Genomic DNA, 17,793 nt, shown 5'->3' with positions numbered 1-17,793 from the left:
CTCAGAAAGCTTGTGCTTCCAAATAAACCTGTTGGACTATAATCTGGTGTTGTGTGATTTTTAACATAATCTTTTACACCTGTTTCAGGTCCCCCACTCAATATTCTGTGCTTTTGTAGACTCACTTCAAAGCTAAACTCCTTCATCCCTGGCAACATTCTGGTAAATCTTCTTTGCTCCCCCAGTGCATAACATCACAGCGTGGTGACCAGAACTGCACATAGTACTCCAACAATGACATAACTAAAGTTCTGTGCAAATCCAGCATGATCTCCCTCCTCTTATAATCTATGCCATAACCAACAAAAGGCAGTCTAAAGCAACCTTTATGCCTAAAGCTGAATTAATTGACCAAGATTTGCATCTAATAAACATTAATAATAAATGTTTCCACCGCAGCAACTAATATTAATCTTTTCATTCCAAAAAGATTGCCTTAAGACTCACAGGGAATAGGCAGGAAATTGATGCTGACACAAAGCTCAGTCAGAGATCTGGTGTGAAATGACCTTCTTCAGCAGTGTAACAATTCTGTGAGAAGATCAAGGATCAGAAGCAATTGGTAGATCAGTGCAGAAGGGAAATTATCTTTGCAAGTTGGAATTAGGCAATGTAAGGAAGTTCAATATTTTCAATTATGTGCCATTTTTGAGCTGGGAATTATTAATGGTGCCACTAGATGCAGAAAATGTGTTGGGTACACATTTACAGCTTAGGAGAGGTTTGAGGGAAGAGTATTCTTATTAATGACATGGATTGATGGGTATACCACATTTCTTCATGGATTATATTATGATTTCAGTGCTGTTTCACTCCACAAGATTTGGTTCACCCTCAAACTGCAAGCTGGCCCGAATATTTACTTCACTGGAATGCAAGTGTTAACTATCTAGTTCTGTATTTGCCACAGGGTAAAGAGGGCTATGCTGGGACCCCATGACTGGTTATCGCTGCCTGTATCCACAGGCCTTACCTGGCTGCTGGTGGAGGGCCTGGAGCCTGAGACCGCATACCAGTTCAGTGTGCTAGCACAGAACAAACTGGGCACTGGGCCCTTCAGTGAAGTCATCACTGTGAACACACTGGGTGAGTAAAGTTGTTTTCAGTGTAAGAGTCTACTAATTCAGTTCTGGAACGTTTTAATTCTGTGTCAAGAAATTTTCTAAGATTTTTGTTCTATTCATAAATGCTCATAAGCCTTTCAATACATGTTGATTTTAAGCCACCATGGATGGCCATATTGCCATTAGTGTCTACTGTAACTGTTGGTGTTGGAACTTGGCATCCTGGCTCCTACAATATTGAAAATGAGGCAATCACACATGCTGCAAATCTGAAACAATGACAGAAAGTGCTAGATTAACTTAGCAGGTCTGACAGCATTTGTACTGAGAGAAACAGAGTTAACACTTTAGGTTGATGACCTTCAATCAACATTGTTCTGATGCTAGCTCATTGACCTGAAATACTGATTTAAAGTGATTAGCAAAAGAACCAGACCACACATAAGGAAAATTGTTTTTGCTCAGTGAGTTGTTTGGGTCCAGGTTTGCAATGCCTGACAGGGTAGTGGAGAGAGATACATCATTTCTTTCAAGAGAAAAGAAAACTGCAGGGCTTCAAGAAAAGGACAGAGGAGTTGGGATTGTAAATTGCTCCTGGCGAGGTCAGGGACAAGCTTGATGGGCCAAATGGCCTGCTGTTATGCAGCCTCTATTCTCGGACTATATCCCAGTGATAGCCATAGAATAAAGGGGAAATTTGAAAATGATGTTTTCACCCAGAGAATTATTCCAAATGAAATGCTTCACCAGAGGTGATTATTGATGCAGGCACGGTAACATTATTTAAGAGGGTTTGGAAAATAAGCAAAAGGAAATGGGGAAAGGGTAGGGAAATAGCAATTAGTACAGATACCAGCAGAGGTATAAAGGCTGAATGGTTTTCTTCTGTTCTGTAAGTTCTATGGTAAAGTCTGTTTCTATTGTTTTTATTGAAAGATTAACTATTTACAAGGGTCTAAGTCTAAACCACGCAAGAGCTGCTGACTGAAAATGAAAAATTAAAATGAATTTATCAAAATAAATCTGCAAAATAATGAATATGTTAGTTAAAAAGCATAAGCTGGGATGGTTATTACTTTGACTAACACTAATAATAAAAAAGACCTTTGCATGAATGAAGAGTCCTTGCTCACGGATTACCTCTCAGAAAATTGTAGCACAGAAGATGAAGTAATTGAACTTACATTTAATGTCAGTGAAGATGTCAGAAAACTGAGTGCTCACAATGATAAGGATATAATAATAAAGCTCAAGGTGTGAGTACAGATAGTTCTGACTCAGGAGTTCAACTGTTGTTACAAACTTTGTGCATTCAATTTGCAAACTCACCTTAATTGGCAACATGTGCCAATGGCCCCCATGGAAATAAATACATTATAATGTACCTCCAAATTCTGTGTTAATATTAGTTTAGGACTGTATGTTTAATAGGGAATATTAACATGAGATTTCCCAGAATAATATACACTTAACATTTAATAATGTGAAGTGCATTGATGTGATGCTCATTAAGTAGGTTTTGCGATATTTCCTTAAATCATAATTAAACCAAATACGTTACAAACAAGGCTTCAGGAAAGATTAAATGGGCTATAATTTCAACAAGAGCTTAATGTGTTCTCTCGTGGCCAGGAAATTATGTTAGGCTCGGTTCTGTTCGTCTGCTTGAGAAATTGAGTTTACCTTGTCGCTCTTTCCCAAAGCATTACGCCATCTATCCCATTCCCCAAACCAAAAAAGTAAGTAGTGCACATTTAAAGTACATTGCTCTTTGCTGTGCTCACAAAATTAGTTTTTATCACAATGCTCTCAACTTATTTCAACAGCTTTCTGTACAAATTTAAAGAGCTTGCAATTATAAATTCTACAGCACCTGTCACACATTAAGGATCTTCCAACATGTTACACAAACAGTGAATATTTTTGAAATGGGGTGACAATTGTAATGTATGAAATTCAGCAACCAACTTTTCCAATGCAAAGTCCCACATAGCAAAATTATCTCCTGACCAGATAATCTCCTTTAATGATGTTGCAAGAGAGATAAATATTATCCAAGACTTCAGGTGGCTTCCTTTACTCATCTGCAAATAGTGCCATAGGATATTTAATATCCTCCTGAGAGAGCAGACATGCATTCAGTTTAATATCTGAAAGCTAGAATGTCCAGCAATGCAGCCTTCATTACGTGGTCAAGTCATAAATTAACCCCATAATTTTCTGAGTCTGAGATTTAAGTGATACCAGTGAGCCAAGTGAAACTAAATATCTGAGAATTCTTTGTCAGTTACTATGCAGAGTTTTGTTCTGTGTTTGCACAGACTTTAGAAAAGCTTGCTACAGCCCAGGAAATGAGAGATTCCTCCATTACTGCTGTGTTTCGACTTAGAAGAGTCACTTTGGCAGTTCTCCATGCATGACACTAGAATACAGTTTTCTCGAACTTATAATAGCAGGAGCTGGAGGTCTGGGGGAAAGAGATGTGTTAGAAAGACTCAGGAAGTTGGACAGCATTTGTGCTGAGAGAAAGTTTCATGTCAATGATTTCTCAGCTGGAATGCCTAGTCATTTTCAGTATAATGGCCAGTATCAAGGCTCACTACAGAATGACACACTATTGAGCATATTGAGAAAAGTATCATGCCTTATAATTTGCGCTGCACTTGAATTGACCTATGGTGAAAATCACCATAGCCCTATAGGCCTGTTATCTCATTAGTTAGAGACATGACTGGTGGTAAGTTTGACCTGAGGTGAGGGGTGGGTTTGAACTTTTATGGTGACCCCATCTGGCATAGGAACTGAACCCATGTTTTTGACATTGTTGCATATTGTTTTCCAGCCGACTAACCTCAACAAGAGTCCCAGGTATCTCATGACACTGACAATAGATTTGCTTTTGCGCAAAGAGGCCGGTCAATCTATTGTGTCTATGCTGGCCATTTGATGGAATAAATTCATCTAGTTACACTCTCTCACCTTTACCCAGAGCCCAGCAAATCTTTTTTTTTCAGAAAATCATCTACTTCCCTTTTGAAAGATGTTATTGACCCAGCCCCAACTATATTCTCAATCAATTCATTCCAGGTCCTAAACATTCACTGCATTACATGATTTTTTTTCCTCATGTCTCCATTCTTTCTTTTGCCAATTACCTTAAATTCATGGCCTTCTTCATACTTCCACCACTGGGAACAGTTTCCCCTCTCTCCTATGTCCAATCATCTCATGATTTTGAATCTCTTTCAAACTCTGTCTCAAATGAAAATGGCCAATTAAATGCTAGTCTAACCAATTATGCCCATATCTTGTAAACAAATAATAATGTAACAACAACATAAAAACAAATTCAGTTAGATTGGGGAACGGACTGAGGATTCTGATCAGAGCTGATTCTTTGCAATCCATGTGACTCAGAACTATATCTCATTATAGATTTAAAGCACTAAAATCTTGAGAGATCTGCTAGATTTTGTAATTCTCATTTTCATTTGAAAGCTTTTGTGAAAGGAAACTCATTTACAGCTTCTTAAGCTGTGAAAAGCATTTTTAACATGAAATTAAAGTCAAGAATACAATTGTAAACACAACAGCCATCAAACACCAGTGTGAGGAGAAAAATAATTAATTTGAACATTCATAGTCAGTTACCAGTAAATGTTGTTGAATCATCACTGATTTAATTCCCAACTTCCAATGACAATGACTCTATATGAATAGAGACCCATGAAGAATAGAGAGGCAATATGATTGAAATATGTGAATTTCTAAGTGGTGAAATTACTAATGTAAGATGTTAGGGGATACGTAATGGCCATCAGCTGCGAGAGGTGCTTCATGATGTTTACAACAGAAGGTTTTAAAATCGTAATTGTCCTTGCAGCGTTTCCTGTTACGACCCGAGAACCACTGGTGCTGCTTTCTCCACCAAGGTGCCTAACAGCCAATCGAACACACCAAGGAGTGTTATTGTCTTGGCTCTCACCGGCCAACCACAGCTATCCTATCGATCATTATATCATGGAATTCCGTCTGGCAGAAAGGTGGGAGATTCTAGATGAAGCAATACCAGGGACTGAAACTGAACTGTTAACCAAGGAGTTATCTCTGGTAAGTCATTGCAACCCTGCTTCCAAAATGATCCTGATGGTATTCCTAGTTAATCGATGATCGGAGTGAAAATTTTGATTATTTTAAAATTAAGATGACAGCCTCATAAGTTAATATTACCCGCAATCGTTCTACAATTATTTTCATTTAACAAGCAAAGCTGGACATACGTGTTTGTTGCTATATGCAACCAGTTAATGTGTTAGAATCGGTGCAGAAATTTAGCCTGTTGTAATTTTAGCCTCCCTGGGTTGTCTCTGAGCTCAAAGAAAATAGACCAGTGTATGGAGAACCAGAGAGACAGTGGAATAGGCCTAGTTTCTGTAGTAATGTGCAATTGACACTCTTGGGAGTAAACAACCTCAAACCTTGTTGAGTTTAACAACCTGCAAGAATACTTAGAAAGGATATTTACTTTGAGCCCCACTCACCCAGGCCTAGTCCTATGTGATCTGAGATCACAATAAGATAGCTTCTTTCTCATATGCTGAGTACTGTACCAAGAGCGAAACTACAATTCATTAGAACCCGGAAAAATGCTGCTCTCCCCTTCATGACCCCACAAAAATAACCAGAAATTGACCTGTCAGCTCCTCTTTGTCTTGATTGGCAACTGATCCTTGGCAGATCATCTACCCTGTCTTCTCTTAATATGATAAACAGGATATTATGCACACCATTTTCAAAGATTCACCCACCTGACAGAGGTGAGCATCCCAGATAGTTAACCTGAAGAAAGATTGGTACACCCCCATCAATTCCAGTAAGAGGTCAGTCATTCTTTATCGTCTGCAGAGAGATTACCATGCTTGTTTCTATGCAGAAAGGTCTCAGATTCTATCTCTGTGAGTCTACCAGGGATAATCTGCTGAAAATATGGAAGTAAAATTGTCCAGTTGAGCGGGTTTTGCATCCACTTGCAGACTGACCACATTTCCATATTAACACATGACAAAGTCTAATGTCCCTGAAGCACCTTGTGCAATTCAGAACCAGAGCGGAACATGAGAACTACTTGACAATAGTAAACCAACGTAGATGAGCAGAAGGCTGGAAGAACACAGCAAGCCAGGCAACATCAGGAGGTGGAGAAGTCAATGTTTTGGGTGTAGCCCTTCTTCTGAAGAAGGGTTACACCTGAAACATTGACTTCTCCACCTCCTGATGCTGCCTGACTTGGTGTGTTCTTCCAGCCTTCTGCTTGTCTACTGTGGATTCCAGCATCTGCAGTGTCTTTTTTGTCTTTAACCAATAATAGACCAATGTCCACTTAATTTGTCGTCAAGCCACCTGATAAACATTTAATATAATGATAGTGGAGTAATAGACTAATCCTAGCATTAATCTTCAAAGAGGTCAAAGCTATGCACAGTATCTTGGACTAACTACGCTAACAAAAAATAAATATTTGTTACAAACCAGAATTTGTTTCATCTTCATTGCTTAGATAGTAATCCAGAGGACATTTAGTCCTCAAGTGCATTTTACCATTAAATAAGCTCATGGCTAATCTGTAGTGTTTGCCCAATGATACATTTATTTGACTATCAGCTACGAATCTCAGATTTAAAAGTAACAACTGATCTTTGAGGATTTCAGTTCCAAACTTCCACCCCGATTGTATTTGAAATTGTTTTATGATTTTGTTCCTGAAAGATCTGTAATTTTTAGGCTATACCCTGAGTCTACGATGCCCCAACCAGTTTCACTCTATCTACGTTATCTGTCTTCCATAATATCTGAACCATTGTGATCAAGTCACCCCTTTGCTTTCTTAAATTCAGGGAATGTAAACCTAGTTTGCATAACCTTGCCTTATAATGTAATCTTTGTAGTCCAGGTATCATTTTGGTAAAGCTAAGATGCATTCCATCCAAGGCCAATGTTCAGTTCCTATGGTGTGGTGCCCAGAACTTGTCTCACTGTGGACTAACTGGGGTTTTGAAGAACTGAAGCATGATTTCTCTTGTATTCTCATTCTCAACAAATCAAAGTCAGCATTCTGTAGATCTTCTCAATTATTTTTTTTCTGCCTGATCATGCCATTTTAGTAATGTTTGCACCTAAATCCCCTGAGTCCCTTTGGAGCTTCACTATTTCAGTATTTCACCATTTAGGAAGAACATTGTTCCATCTTACCATTTCAAAGTGATGATCTTATTTTGCTTACTCTAAAATCTATTTACTTAATTTATTAATATCCCTTGTAATGTTTTGCTTTCATCTGCACTGCTTAAAATGTCACCTATTGTTGTGTTATTATCATTTATGGTTAAATGCTTTAATTATCTAAGATGTGGAGGTGCCGGGGTTGGACTGGGGTGGACAAAGTTAAAAATCACACAATACCAGGTTAGAGTCCAACAGGTTCATTTGGAAGCACAAGCTTTCAGAGCAGTTACATCAGGTAGCTGTATCAGTGTGATTTTTATTTCATTATCTAAGTTATTAATAAATTTCATGAATATTTGAGGGTCTGACCCAGAAGTTTGTAGGACACAGCTAATCACATCTTGCCAGTTAGAATTACTTGCTATTATCCCTGCTGTGTCTTGAAAAGAATAACTGTTTTCAGCTGATTTCCTAAACAGATCAATGATTTATCTTAACGTCATGATCTTAACTTTAGTTAACAGTCTCTCCTCAGGGACTCAATCAATTGCCTCCTTGAATTCCAAGTTAGATAATGTTCTTAGACATTCCCTATTAGGTACTTTAGTCACCACTTCAAAAGTATTCAGACACTTTGTCAAGCATGGTTAACTGATTATGTTGAAGTTGTTCAGTCACTTTCTTAATTACAGATTATAGGAATTTTCTCACGTTACACGGGAATTGATTTAAAACTCCCTCACTTCCTCTCTCTTAACTAGCAGAATAGTTTGCACAATTTTCAAATTGAAAGGAATTTGAGCAAACTTTGAAAAATTATAGTTATACTTTCTGCAATATCCTCACATCCTTTAAAGTGTTCGAATGCAAACTCTCCATTTCCAGGAACTTTTCACTTTCTACTGCCATTGCTTCCTTCTTTGCTGGTATTTTGCTTAATTAACATTGGTAAGGTCCAATTCAAGCTTGGTCTTCTAGGGATGTCCAGTATCTTAACATTTATTATAAGTGCTGCCTGAACATAGTTGTCCAGGCTGTCTGCCATCTCCTTATTTTCATTGACAATAGGACTGTTATCATTTTTCAAGAGGCTCACAATCCTCCTAATCACCATTATTTTTCTGAATATAATTGTAAAACTTTTATGTTGATCTTGCAATGTCTTACAAGTTTAATTTCCTCCTCTCTTATGGTTTTGTCATGCTGCACTGTTCCTTTCATCTTTCCCATTCAATTAGATCTGTGCTACTTTATACATATTTGAATGCATTTTAGTGCATTGCAAATAACAAAAATGAGGTGCTAATTATTTTTTCTTTCTACCAGGACTCCTGGTATGAATTTCGTGTAATGGCTGTCATGCAGGACCTGATCAGTGAGCCAAGTAATGTAGTCGGGGTTTCTAGTTCAGGTGAGACGCATTTACCTTCTCTATGGTGGAAACTCTGTTGGCCTAAGTGTTATTCGAAATTGTGCAAATGTAAGGCCAGTAAATTCATTGTTGCTTGTTGTTTGAATGTTTTCTGATTTTGTAGATATCTTTCCACCACCTGAAGTGCCCGAGGAAGGCCTGGCCCGTCCAGTTGTGGCTGGGATTGTCGCCACTATCTGCTTCTTAGCGGCAGCTATTTTATTCAGTACCTTGGCTGCTTGCTTTGTTAACAGGCAGCGGAAGCGGAAGAATAAGAGAAAGAGGGGTAAGTAGGAGCTAACTTTTAAAATGACTCTTATTTGGAGAAATATAAAAGTGACACACAAAGGTAAGATACTCTGGAAACCATAATTTAGATGAAATCTGTATAGATCACTGGTGATGCTGAAACACTGGTGTGCAGTACGAGTGCAGAGAGGGAAAAACCAATGTCCACAACGTACTTGCAAGGACCCCCAATCCAATCTAAGCATGAGAACGTCATCTTCATCCGCTATCTGCTCCACCATGGCCCCATTGAAAAATTGAACTGCATTGTATCTAAGCCTCACCTCAGTCAGGGGATCGTGAACCAGAGTCATTAGCCATGGTCGCAGAGGGTAGCCCTTGTCTCCCAGTAACTATCATTGTAAGGCATATGGCCCTTGAAGTAAAGCAGAACGGGATAGTTCTCAAGGATATAGACATCTTGGCAGCTCTCAGAATACCTACCATGTGGTCCCCATGATCACAGTGATTTGCACATTGTCGGAATAGAACCTTGTCTATTGATGATTATGATATGGATCTCTCATGCAGTGTGTGTTTAGTATATCATGTCTTTAACCTACAGAAACCATCAAGGTTGCCAATGCTTATTACCCAGGCTGCAGCACTGATCTCATCCTGGGAAAATAAGACAAAGCAGAATGCACTGGTAACAGCCATAGTGTATTTTTGGCTTAAAGATTGAGAGGTTCCACACAGGTGCCCAGGTGGCCTTTTGGAAGAAGTTAGTTGCATAAATGTTTAGAGCTGTTGTCACCTTGATAGGCAACTATTCCTTCATGTCACAGGTTCCACAGCTTAAATAGGTCTGTGACACTGTGAGGGACATCTGCATTAGCACTGGCCCTACTCATATGCAAGAAATAACTTTGTGAATGATAAGCACTGGTCCTCCTATGCATTAACCTCTTCACGTGGAGACTATTCAGCATCTGCTGGAGGTTGCTGCTCAGCCTGGACTTGTAGAACATCTGTTCTTTCTCCATTTCTCTGCACTTTGGTTTAGCAGAGCAATAGAGAGTAGAACCCCAGTTGTAGCTAGATCCATTAGTCACACTACCAAGGAACATGTGTGGGATATATCAGAAACAGAACAGGTCATAGTGATATGAACAGTCAGCATTCTTATCATGCAAAAATGACAAGTTAGCATGGACCTCTATACAGTGAGACAAAGAGCACTCTGACAAGGACGCTCATAGAATTTGACCTCGGGATCTTATACTGATGAATAGAGCACAAGCCACAATGCAGAAATAGAGTTGGAGATTCTAAGTGCTGTATGAACACTGATACCTTATCCTCCCATCTCAAATCACCGTAGAAAGTCAGCATGGCATCTCAGAATATTTACCAAACACTCACTGTTCAAGGTAAGGGGAGATCAGTTCCTCACCCCTGTGGGGCCTCTGGGATTTTGCGCACCATTTGGGGATTTTGGTACACAACAGTCATTTCTATGGTCACCAGTTATTACTTCTGTTTCACAGAGATGACCATGATCAATCTGCAATAATCAATAAGATCAATATCACTTGTGAAAATGATTTGCATCCTTCACAGTTGGATACTGCTTGCATTTCACATGCATGATGCCATGATTTTTGCTAACTCCAAGCTGTATTGTGAAAGTGTCTGATTATTGCAATTGCCCTGTGAAAGGCCTCGTGTCACTTACGAATAGAGACCACACACTGAGATCGAAAAAATACTTGCTCTGCCCATTCTGGATGTGGTCACAGCCATTTTCCATTTGCATTGCGCATTTAGGAGTCACATGAGTATGGAATGAAACACAGGTTGCACTTGGTACAGTGAGTCACAGGTTCCTACTGGTAATTAAGGGACCCCACCCTGCATCAGATCTCCATGTCCCTTTTGCTTTAGAACATGCTATTAGACCCATCAATACTGAACTTCCAAACATTCAAACACGCCACTTTGACTTCTAATTTCATCTCCCAACATTACATCATGATGGGGAAAGGAAGTTTCCAGTTCTATTGTTTAGTCAGGCTAGTCATTCTGTTGCACTGTTCCCTCCATCAAGTCTAGTGTGGTTATGACATAATCTCTTCCTCTTGCAGTATCCAATGGCCTCCAATACAGTATTACCTCCCACACTGTGTTGTGCTCTCCCCCAAGACGATTATTGTCACCTCTGTGTCCCAGCATGCAGCGTCCAATTTCTAGAATTGACTTTTCCAATTTCTCCACAATGGCAATCGCCCCAGATAAGCCCCTTTGCCTTTCATTGTGCTGAACCTCAGGACTGACCATGGCCTACCAGCTTGACTAACTTGGACAGACCACCTCAACTGATGCATGTCCAAACCCCTGACTGATAACTGTGCAGATCCCCAGCTGATTTATCACAACCCCTTGGACTGGTTGCTCTGCACCAGCAGAACTGACTATGGCCCATTCCCTGAACATGAAACCCCTGAACTTGACTGCCCAAGCAGCTGACAGGCAGGTTTCTAAGCCCCTCGACTATCAGACAGTGCCCTTGACCTACTGTGCCTTGATCCCCTGACTGTAGGACATCTCCCGTAACTTGACCGAGGAATTATAATTTGAGACATGACCATTTAGTCATGCAGTGTGTTTGCCATGGTGGAGACATGACATTGTAGCACAGTGCTGTTCAGTAGCATGACCACTGCTTGGCTGATCACTGCTGATAACCATGACAAACTGCATAGCCTAATGTCCGCACTAAAACTCAATACGTGACAGAAATATTGTGAGCATTTAGGATCTGGCTAAGAGGGCACAGCACAAAAAGACAATGGAGGACAGAGTGGTTGTGACTGTACAAATAGGTACAACATAAATGAGCATTAATCATGCCAGCAAGGATCCTTGCTCTCTGCTATAATCTATGTGATGGCTACCTGTCCCTGGGAACATTCCAATGAATTCTCCTCATGTAGTCCACAGTGCAATATTGAAGTGCACAACTGTATTGTATGTGGACCACAAATGTGCCATAAGAGTGTGATGAAGCTAGTACATGTCGAATGCCAAACTCTGTGAACATAGGGGCAGCATGAGGTCACTCCTCATGGACCGTGCTTTAAGGTGCTGGACCAAATGGTGAGCTGGAGTTGACAGGAAACTGCTCCAACTTTCATGTCGAGAATTGCCTCCATTCAGTTTCTGTCTTGTGGGTGGGAGAATGGAAACTGCAGATAAAGGGGACAAGATTAGCTGATAATTAGATGCTCAAGCAAATAGACCTCTAGCTCTGTGTTAGTGAGAATCTCATCTCACCATTCAAGACTAGGACTCTCTTGTTCTCAACTTCGAGAAGATCCTCACCACTGACTTCACCTGACCCCCCAGTTTCTCACCAATGCCCATGTCATTCAGTGTCTGGGAAGATTCCATCGTATAAATGCATTTGTAGATGCTCAGCTTCACTGTATTTTCTCCAAAACATGAACCATACTTAATAAAGTGGACTGCTGAGTAATGGTGTAAATTGCAAATAAATTGTAGCTCACATTTCAATCACAATCCATTTAGTTCGTATTGAACAAAAAGTGAAAATATTTATTTTCGGTTAGACCTTGACATCTTTAGCATGTTATTTATGAACTAAAGGTTCCTTTTTAACAAAGAATTTTGTATACCTGACCTTTGTAAATGGAGAGGCTCTTACAATCTAGGAAATTAACCACTCATTCACAGTTGCAGAGTCGAGAGTGTGGTGCTGGCAAAGCATAGCAGGTCAGGCAGTATCCAAGCAGTAGGAGCATTGGCATTTCGGGCATAAGCCCTTCATTAGGAATGAAGCTTGTGGGTCGGGGCTGAGAGATAAGTGGGAGGATGGTGGTATTTGGTGGGATTGCTAGGAAAGTGATAGGTGGATGAAGGTGAGAGGGAAGGTGATAGGTCAGAGGGGGCAGGCGATGGACGGGTCTGGAGGCCGGTGCCGAGTTGGAAGCTTGGGACTGGAATAATGTGGGGGAAGGGGAAATGAGGAAGCTGTTGAAATCCACATTTATCCCGTGTGGTTGCAGGGTCCCAAGGAGGAATATGAGGCGTTCCTCCTCCAGGCGTCAGATGGTAACAGTTTGGCGGTGGAGGAGGCCCAGGACCTGCATGACCTTGACAGAGTGGGAGGGGGAGTTGAAGTGTTCAGCTATGGGGTTTGGCACTGCCTTGTGCTCCCATGAGGAGGTTGAACAGTTCATCAACTTTACCAACATCTTCCACCCCGACCTCAAGTTCACCTGGACCATCTCGGCAACCTCCCTCCCTTCCTGGACCTCTCCATCACCATCTCTGGCAACTAAATAACCACAGACATATACTACAAGCCCACAGATTCCTACAGCTACCTAGACAACACCTCCTCCCACTCTATCTCCTATAAAATGTCATCCCTTATTCCCAATTCCTCCGCCTCTGCCAAATCTGTTCTCAAGATGACCAATTCCACCCTACAAAGTCCCAGATGGCTTCCTTTTTCCACAATCACAACTTCCTTTCCCATGTGGTTGACAATGTCCTCCAGCGTATCTCCTCCACTTTACACACCACCGCCCTTGAACCCCACCCCTCCCAACGCAACAACAGAAGCCCCCGGTCCTCACCTTCCTCCCCACCAACCTCTGCATACAAAACATCATCCTTCGCCACTTCGGCCACCTCCAAATGGACCCCACTCCTATCAGCGTCTGAAAAGACCATTCCCTCCGCGAATCCCTCATCAGGTCCACACCCCCCACCAACCAGCACAGGAAGTGCAAAACCTGCACCCACACCAGTCCCCTCACCTCCGTCCAAGGCCCCAAGGGATCCTTCCATCCATCAGAAATTCACCTGTGCCACTACCAATGTCATCTACTGCATCTATTGCACCTGGTGTGATCTCCTGTACATTGGGGAGACAGGACACTTTCTTGCGGGTCATTTCAGAGAACATCTCTGGGATACCTGCACCCACCAACCCCACCACCCCATGGCTGAATACTTCAACTCCCCCTCCCACTCCGTCAAGGACGTGCAAGTCCTGGGCCTCCTCCACTGCCAAACCGTAACCACCCAATGCCTGGAGGAGGAATGCCTCAACCCTGCAACCACACAGGATAAATGTGGATTTCAACAGCTTCCTCATTTCCCCTCCCCCCACATTATCCTAGTCCCAAGCCTCGGTACCACCCTCCGGACCCATCCATCACTGCCCCCAATGACTTATCACCTTCTCCCTCACCTTCATCCACCAATCACTTTCCCAGCTACCTCCCCCAACCCCAACCCCAACCCAACCCCCTCCCATTTATGTCTCAGCCCCGACCCACAAGCCTCATTCCTAATGAAGGGCTTATGCCCGAAACGCTGATTCTCCTGCTCCTCGAATGCTGCCTGACCAGTTGTACTTTTCCAGCACCACACTCTCGACTCTGATCTCCAGCATCTGCAGTTCTCAATTTCTCCTACTCCATTCACAGATGCAGCCTTTATCCTACTCTTGCAGCCACAGTATACTTAAGGTTGCTCCAATCTTTGATTAATGGTCACTCCGACATGCTGAGGTGGACGAATTTGATAACAAGTTGACAACCCGCTCTGTGTCACCTCAATGGAAATAAAAACTTCAGTGGGATGTAATATAGAATGATGGTACATTGGCACCCAAATGTTCACTTCCACACAAGGTCAGGATCTACCTCTTGACGTACCATGTGATTTTCTTTAGTTTTGCACTGAAGTATGATGATTTGCATATCTAAACCATGGCCACATCTTTTGTACAAATCATCTTTTTATAATGCTGAAAGTTTTTACTGCATTCTGGCTGTTTAATGTTCAATGCTTGTTCTCCTCCAGATCCTCCGCTGTCTATAACACACTGCCGAAAGAGTGTGGAATCACCGTAAGTAGCCAACCCCTTTTTATAGTTCTGTCCATGCTTATTCACATGTAATAAATTGAGGTGGTTGATTTGATTCATTTTCTCTGAGATGATAGTCAGACTCTGACATTAAACCCATGTCAAGCTAACACCAGCCTTTGATGTTCAACCAGTAAAAGGGTGTAATAAAATGGTCATTCCATAATGATACCTCTGATTGTGCCGGTTGCAAGAGAACTGAAGTCTGGCTGCTTTAGCTACATTAATCCTTAGATCCTATTAAATTTTACAAAACAGGGAATAAGCCCCTGTATAATTTACAGTCTTCCTGCAGGATACTGAAGGTTTTGATCTTAATGTTTTTAAAAAATACTACGGTAATTTAGTTATGTTACCATGTTCGTTAGTTTGGTACAAATCAATATGCAACAGAAGAGAGCCATTAATTCAACACTGAACGGATCCACTATCCTCTTGCCATATCATGCATTAGTTGCCAGTATTAATCAAGCTATTAACACCCTACTATTCTAAATGCTATTGTTATGGATTTGTTGCTTAACTGATGAGAAAACAGTTTCCAAATGAAGGCTAAAAGTGTTGTGGAATTTATTAGATCTACCACAACTTTATAACTGATGTCTCGCTAAATTCATAGACAAAATCACTGTTAATAATGAATAATGTTAGTTACGGCAGCAACAGCGATAAATTAATGGGTTACTTCACTGGACAATGACAAATTTATAAACGTGAAAGTATACAGGATTACTGTTCCCTCTGATTTTGGTCTCTCAGATCTTCCTCAGGAAAGGTGAGTCCTGAAAGCATCAGAACACTGCGAGCTCCATCAGACTCCTCTGAAGATGCCCAAGCCATACATGCCAAGATGATGAGTCCTGGCAGAGAAAGGGAAATGTCCCTGTACAAAAAGACAAAGCGAGCAATAACCAGCAGGAAATACAGTGTCTCCAAGCATGAGGCTGAGGCTGATGTATCTACACCCATCGAACTTATCAGCAGAGGCCCTGATGGACGTTTCATCATGGATCCCACAGAGATGGAGACATCATTGAAGACGAGGAGGATTGAGGGCTTTCCTTTTGCAGAAGAGACTGACACCTACCCTGAGTTCCGGCAATCGGACGAAGAAAACAATGAGACTCTCACTCCAACTGCCATAATGGGCTTGAAGTCTCAGCTCTCCCCTCTCTCATCAAGTCAAGAGTCATACTTACAGCCACCAGCATATAGCCCATCATTCCAGAAAACAGACGAAAGCATGGGAGGCTTAGATGCAAGGCTGCAGGCCACCGGTCAGATCAGGCGACCTGCTAAAGGTTACCATCCAAGCCAGTTTTATGGTTATCTCAGCAGTAGCTCTGCAGACCAAGACAGTCAGCCATTTTACATGCCAGATATCAGTCCCCTTAGTTCAGTGATGTCTTCACCTCTATTACTTACTGAAGGACCCTTTGGTCACCCCACCCTCCCTGCAGATCAAGGAGATACTGAAATACAGCACTTGGTTGCTTCCAGTAGCACTCTGCCTTTGACTCACACGCCAACTACTATGCGGTCTCCTGAACCATGGAGAAGGAAGGAATTGTCAATCAGCAGCATTGAAAGCTCTCCAGTTATCTTTTCACACCAACAAGATACACCTGAGAGTACACTGCCAAAGGCTGGTCTTCCAAGGGGTGGCCCCCCTTCCTCACTCCAGGTCCCAGCACCATACCACAGTGTGCTGCAACTGGAGGCACCAAAGAGTCGGACTGGCAAACCTCCCAGCAAAACAAGCGGATCAGTCTCCCTCTCTCAAAAACATCCACATCAACCTATGCAACAGAGTCATGGGCAGCTAAAGCATACCAGCCATGGTATAAGTGCACCTACATTGCCTTACACTGAATCAGCCAAACAGGCTGGTCCTAGTGGCACAAGCACATTCAGCCTGGACACCAGGTGGTACGAACCTAGACCCAGGCCCAGACCCAGCCCTAGACAAGGCAGAAGGACTGAGGCCAGTTTACACCAGGTGGTTCTACAGCCTTCCCGGCTCTCCCCTTTGACTCAGAGTCCTATGAGTTCCCATCATGCCTCCCCAGAGATTTCATCCCGTCCACGGCCTCGGCCCAGTTTGCAGCCCTCCCGTGGCATCTTTCCTGCAGGCATCTCTATGGAGATGTCTGAAATTACCCTGCAGCCTCCTGCTGTTGTTAGCTTATCCAGAAGGTCCTCTCCGTCCTCCTCACCAGCACAAAGCAGCACTGCTGGCCAGGGCAGCAGACGAGGAAGCCCCAGTTATAGACCTCACATGGCACTGACACCTTCTACAGGCAGCTACACAGGATCACCTTCTCCTGCAGCAGAACGCAGCGAGTTTTATAGTCAGATCCCTAGCCAAAGGAGGAGAGGTGAAGAAATTCCTCCTTTTGAACACCCACCTTCACACTTATCTACTTCAGGGTAGGTATTTTTTTAAGAAAAAAAGAATGTTGAACCAGATGAGTTGGAAAGCAATTTTGATTTCTTCCCTATGTCTAAGTACTGTTGAGTTATAATGGAATTCCTGTGTTCTAAGATAGGCAATTACTTTATCTTTACTGTACATAGTCCTTTTTTGAACATTATCCACCAATTAGTTAGCATCTGTTTGCATTCAGTTGAGCAAAACTGTTGGTGTCAGAAACTGAATCCAGCTCATCCAGTTTTCAAATAGTGTTTTTGCTTTCCCAGAATTGTGCTGAAATTGTGTATTAATATTGTGATTGTAATGAAGTTTGCTAGACAGGAAATTCCAATGCAAAATTTCCTTCAATTTCTAATTATCTTCACTGTGCCCAATGTATGAGCTAACACTTACACACTTTTATTACAAGTTCTAACAGAAGTGTTGAGACCATTCACATCTCTGAGTCAGCACCTTTGTAGGTTCAGGG

The 17,793-nt window shown here is 41.8% G+C and overlaps 1 protein-coding gene across 7 annotated transcripts in view; it reads left to right on the top strand.

Annotated features, from left to right (window-relative positions):
• igsf9bb (immunoglobulin superfamily, member 9Bb) overlaps positions 1 to 17,793 on the top strand; it is a 682,739-nt gene that overhangs the window by 613,080 nt on the left and 51,866 nt on the right. For all 7 annotated transcript variants that reach the window (XR_011963911.1, XR_011963912.1, XM_072593172.1 and 4 more), the window contains 6 exons: positions 911 to 1,086; positions 4,948 to 5,174; positions 8,613 to 8,697; positions 8,822 to 8,983; positions 14,827 to 14,872; positions 15,650 to 17,320. Coding sequence is in view for 5 of the 7 variants with exons in the window: in XM_072593172.1 (XP_072449273.1) it covers positions 911 to 1,086; positions 4,948 to 5,174; positions 8,613 to 8,697; positions 8,822 to 8,983; positions 14,827 to 14,872; positions 15,650 to 17,320 (2,367 nt within the window). In the remaining 2 variants the exon portion in view is untranslated. The remainder of the gene's footprint in view (positions 1 to 910; positions 1,087 to 4,947; positions 5,175 to 8,612; positions 8,698 to 8,821; positions 8,984 to 14,826; positions 14,873 to 15,649; positions 17,321 to 17,793) is intronic.

This window comes from Chiloscyllium punctatum, chromosome 23 (genome assembly GCF_047496795.1).
Source record: "Chiloscyllium punctatum isolate Juve2018m chromosome 23, sChiPun1.3, whole genome shotgun sequence".
In the NCBI taxonomy this organism is placed as follows: Eukaryota; Metazoa; Chordata; class Chondrichthyes; order Orectolobiformes; family Hemiscylliidae; genus Chiloscyllium; species Chiloscyllium punctatum.
Note: the sequence above shows the minus strand (reverse complement) of the source record. Positions and strands in the feature narration are given on the sequence as shown.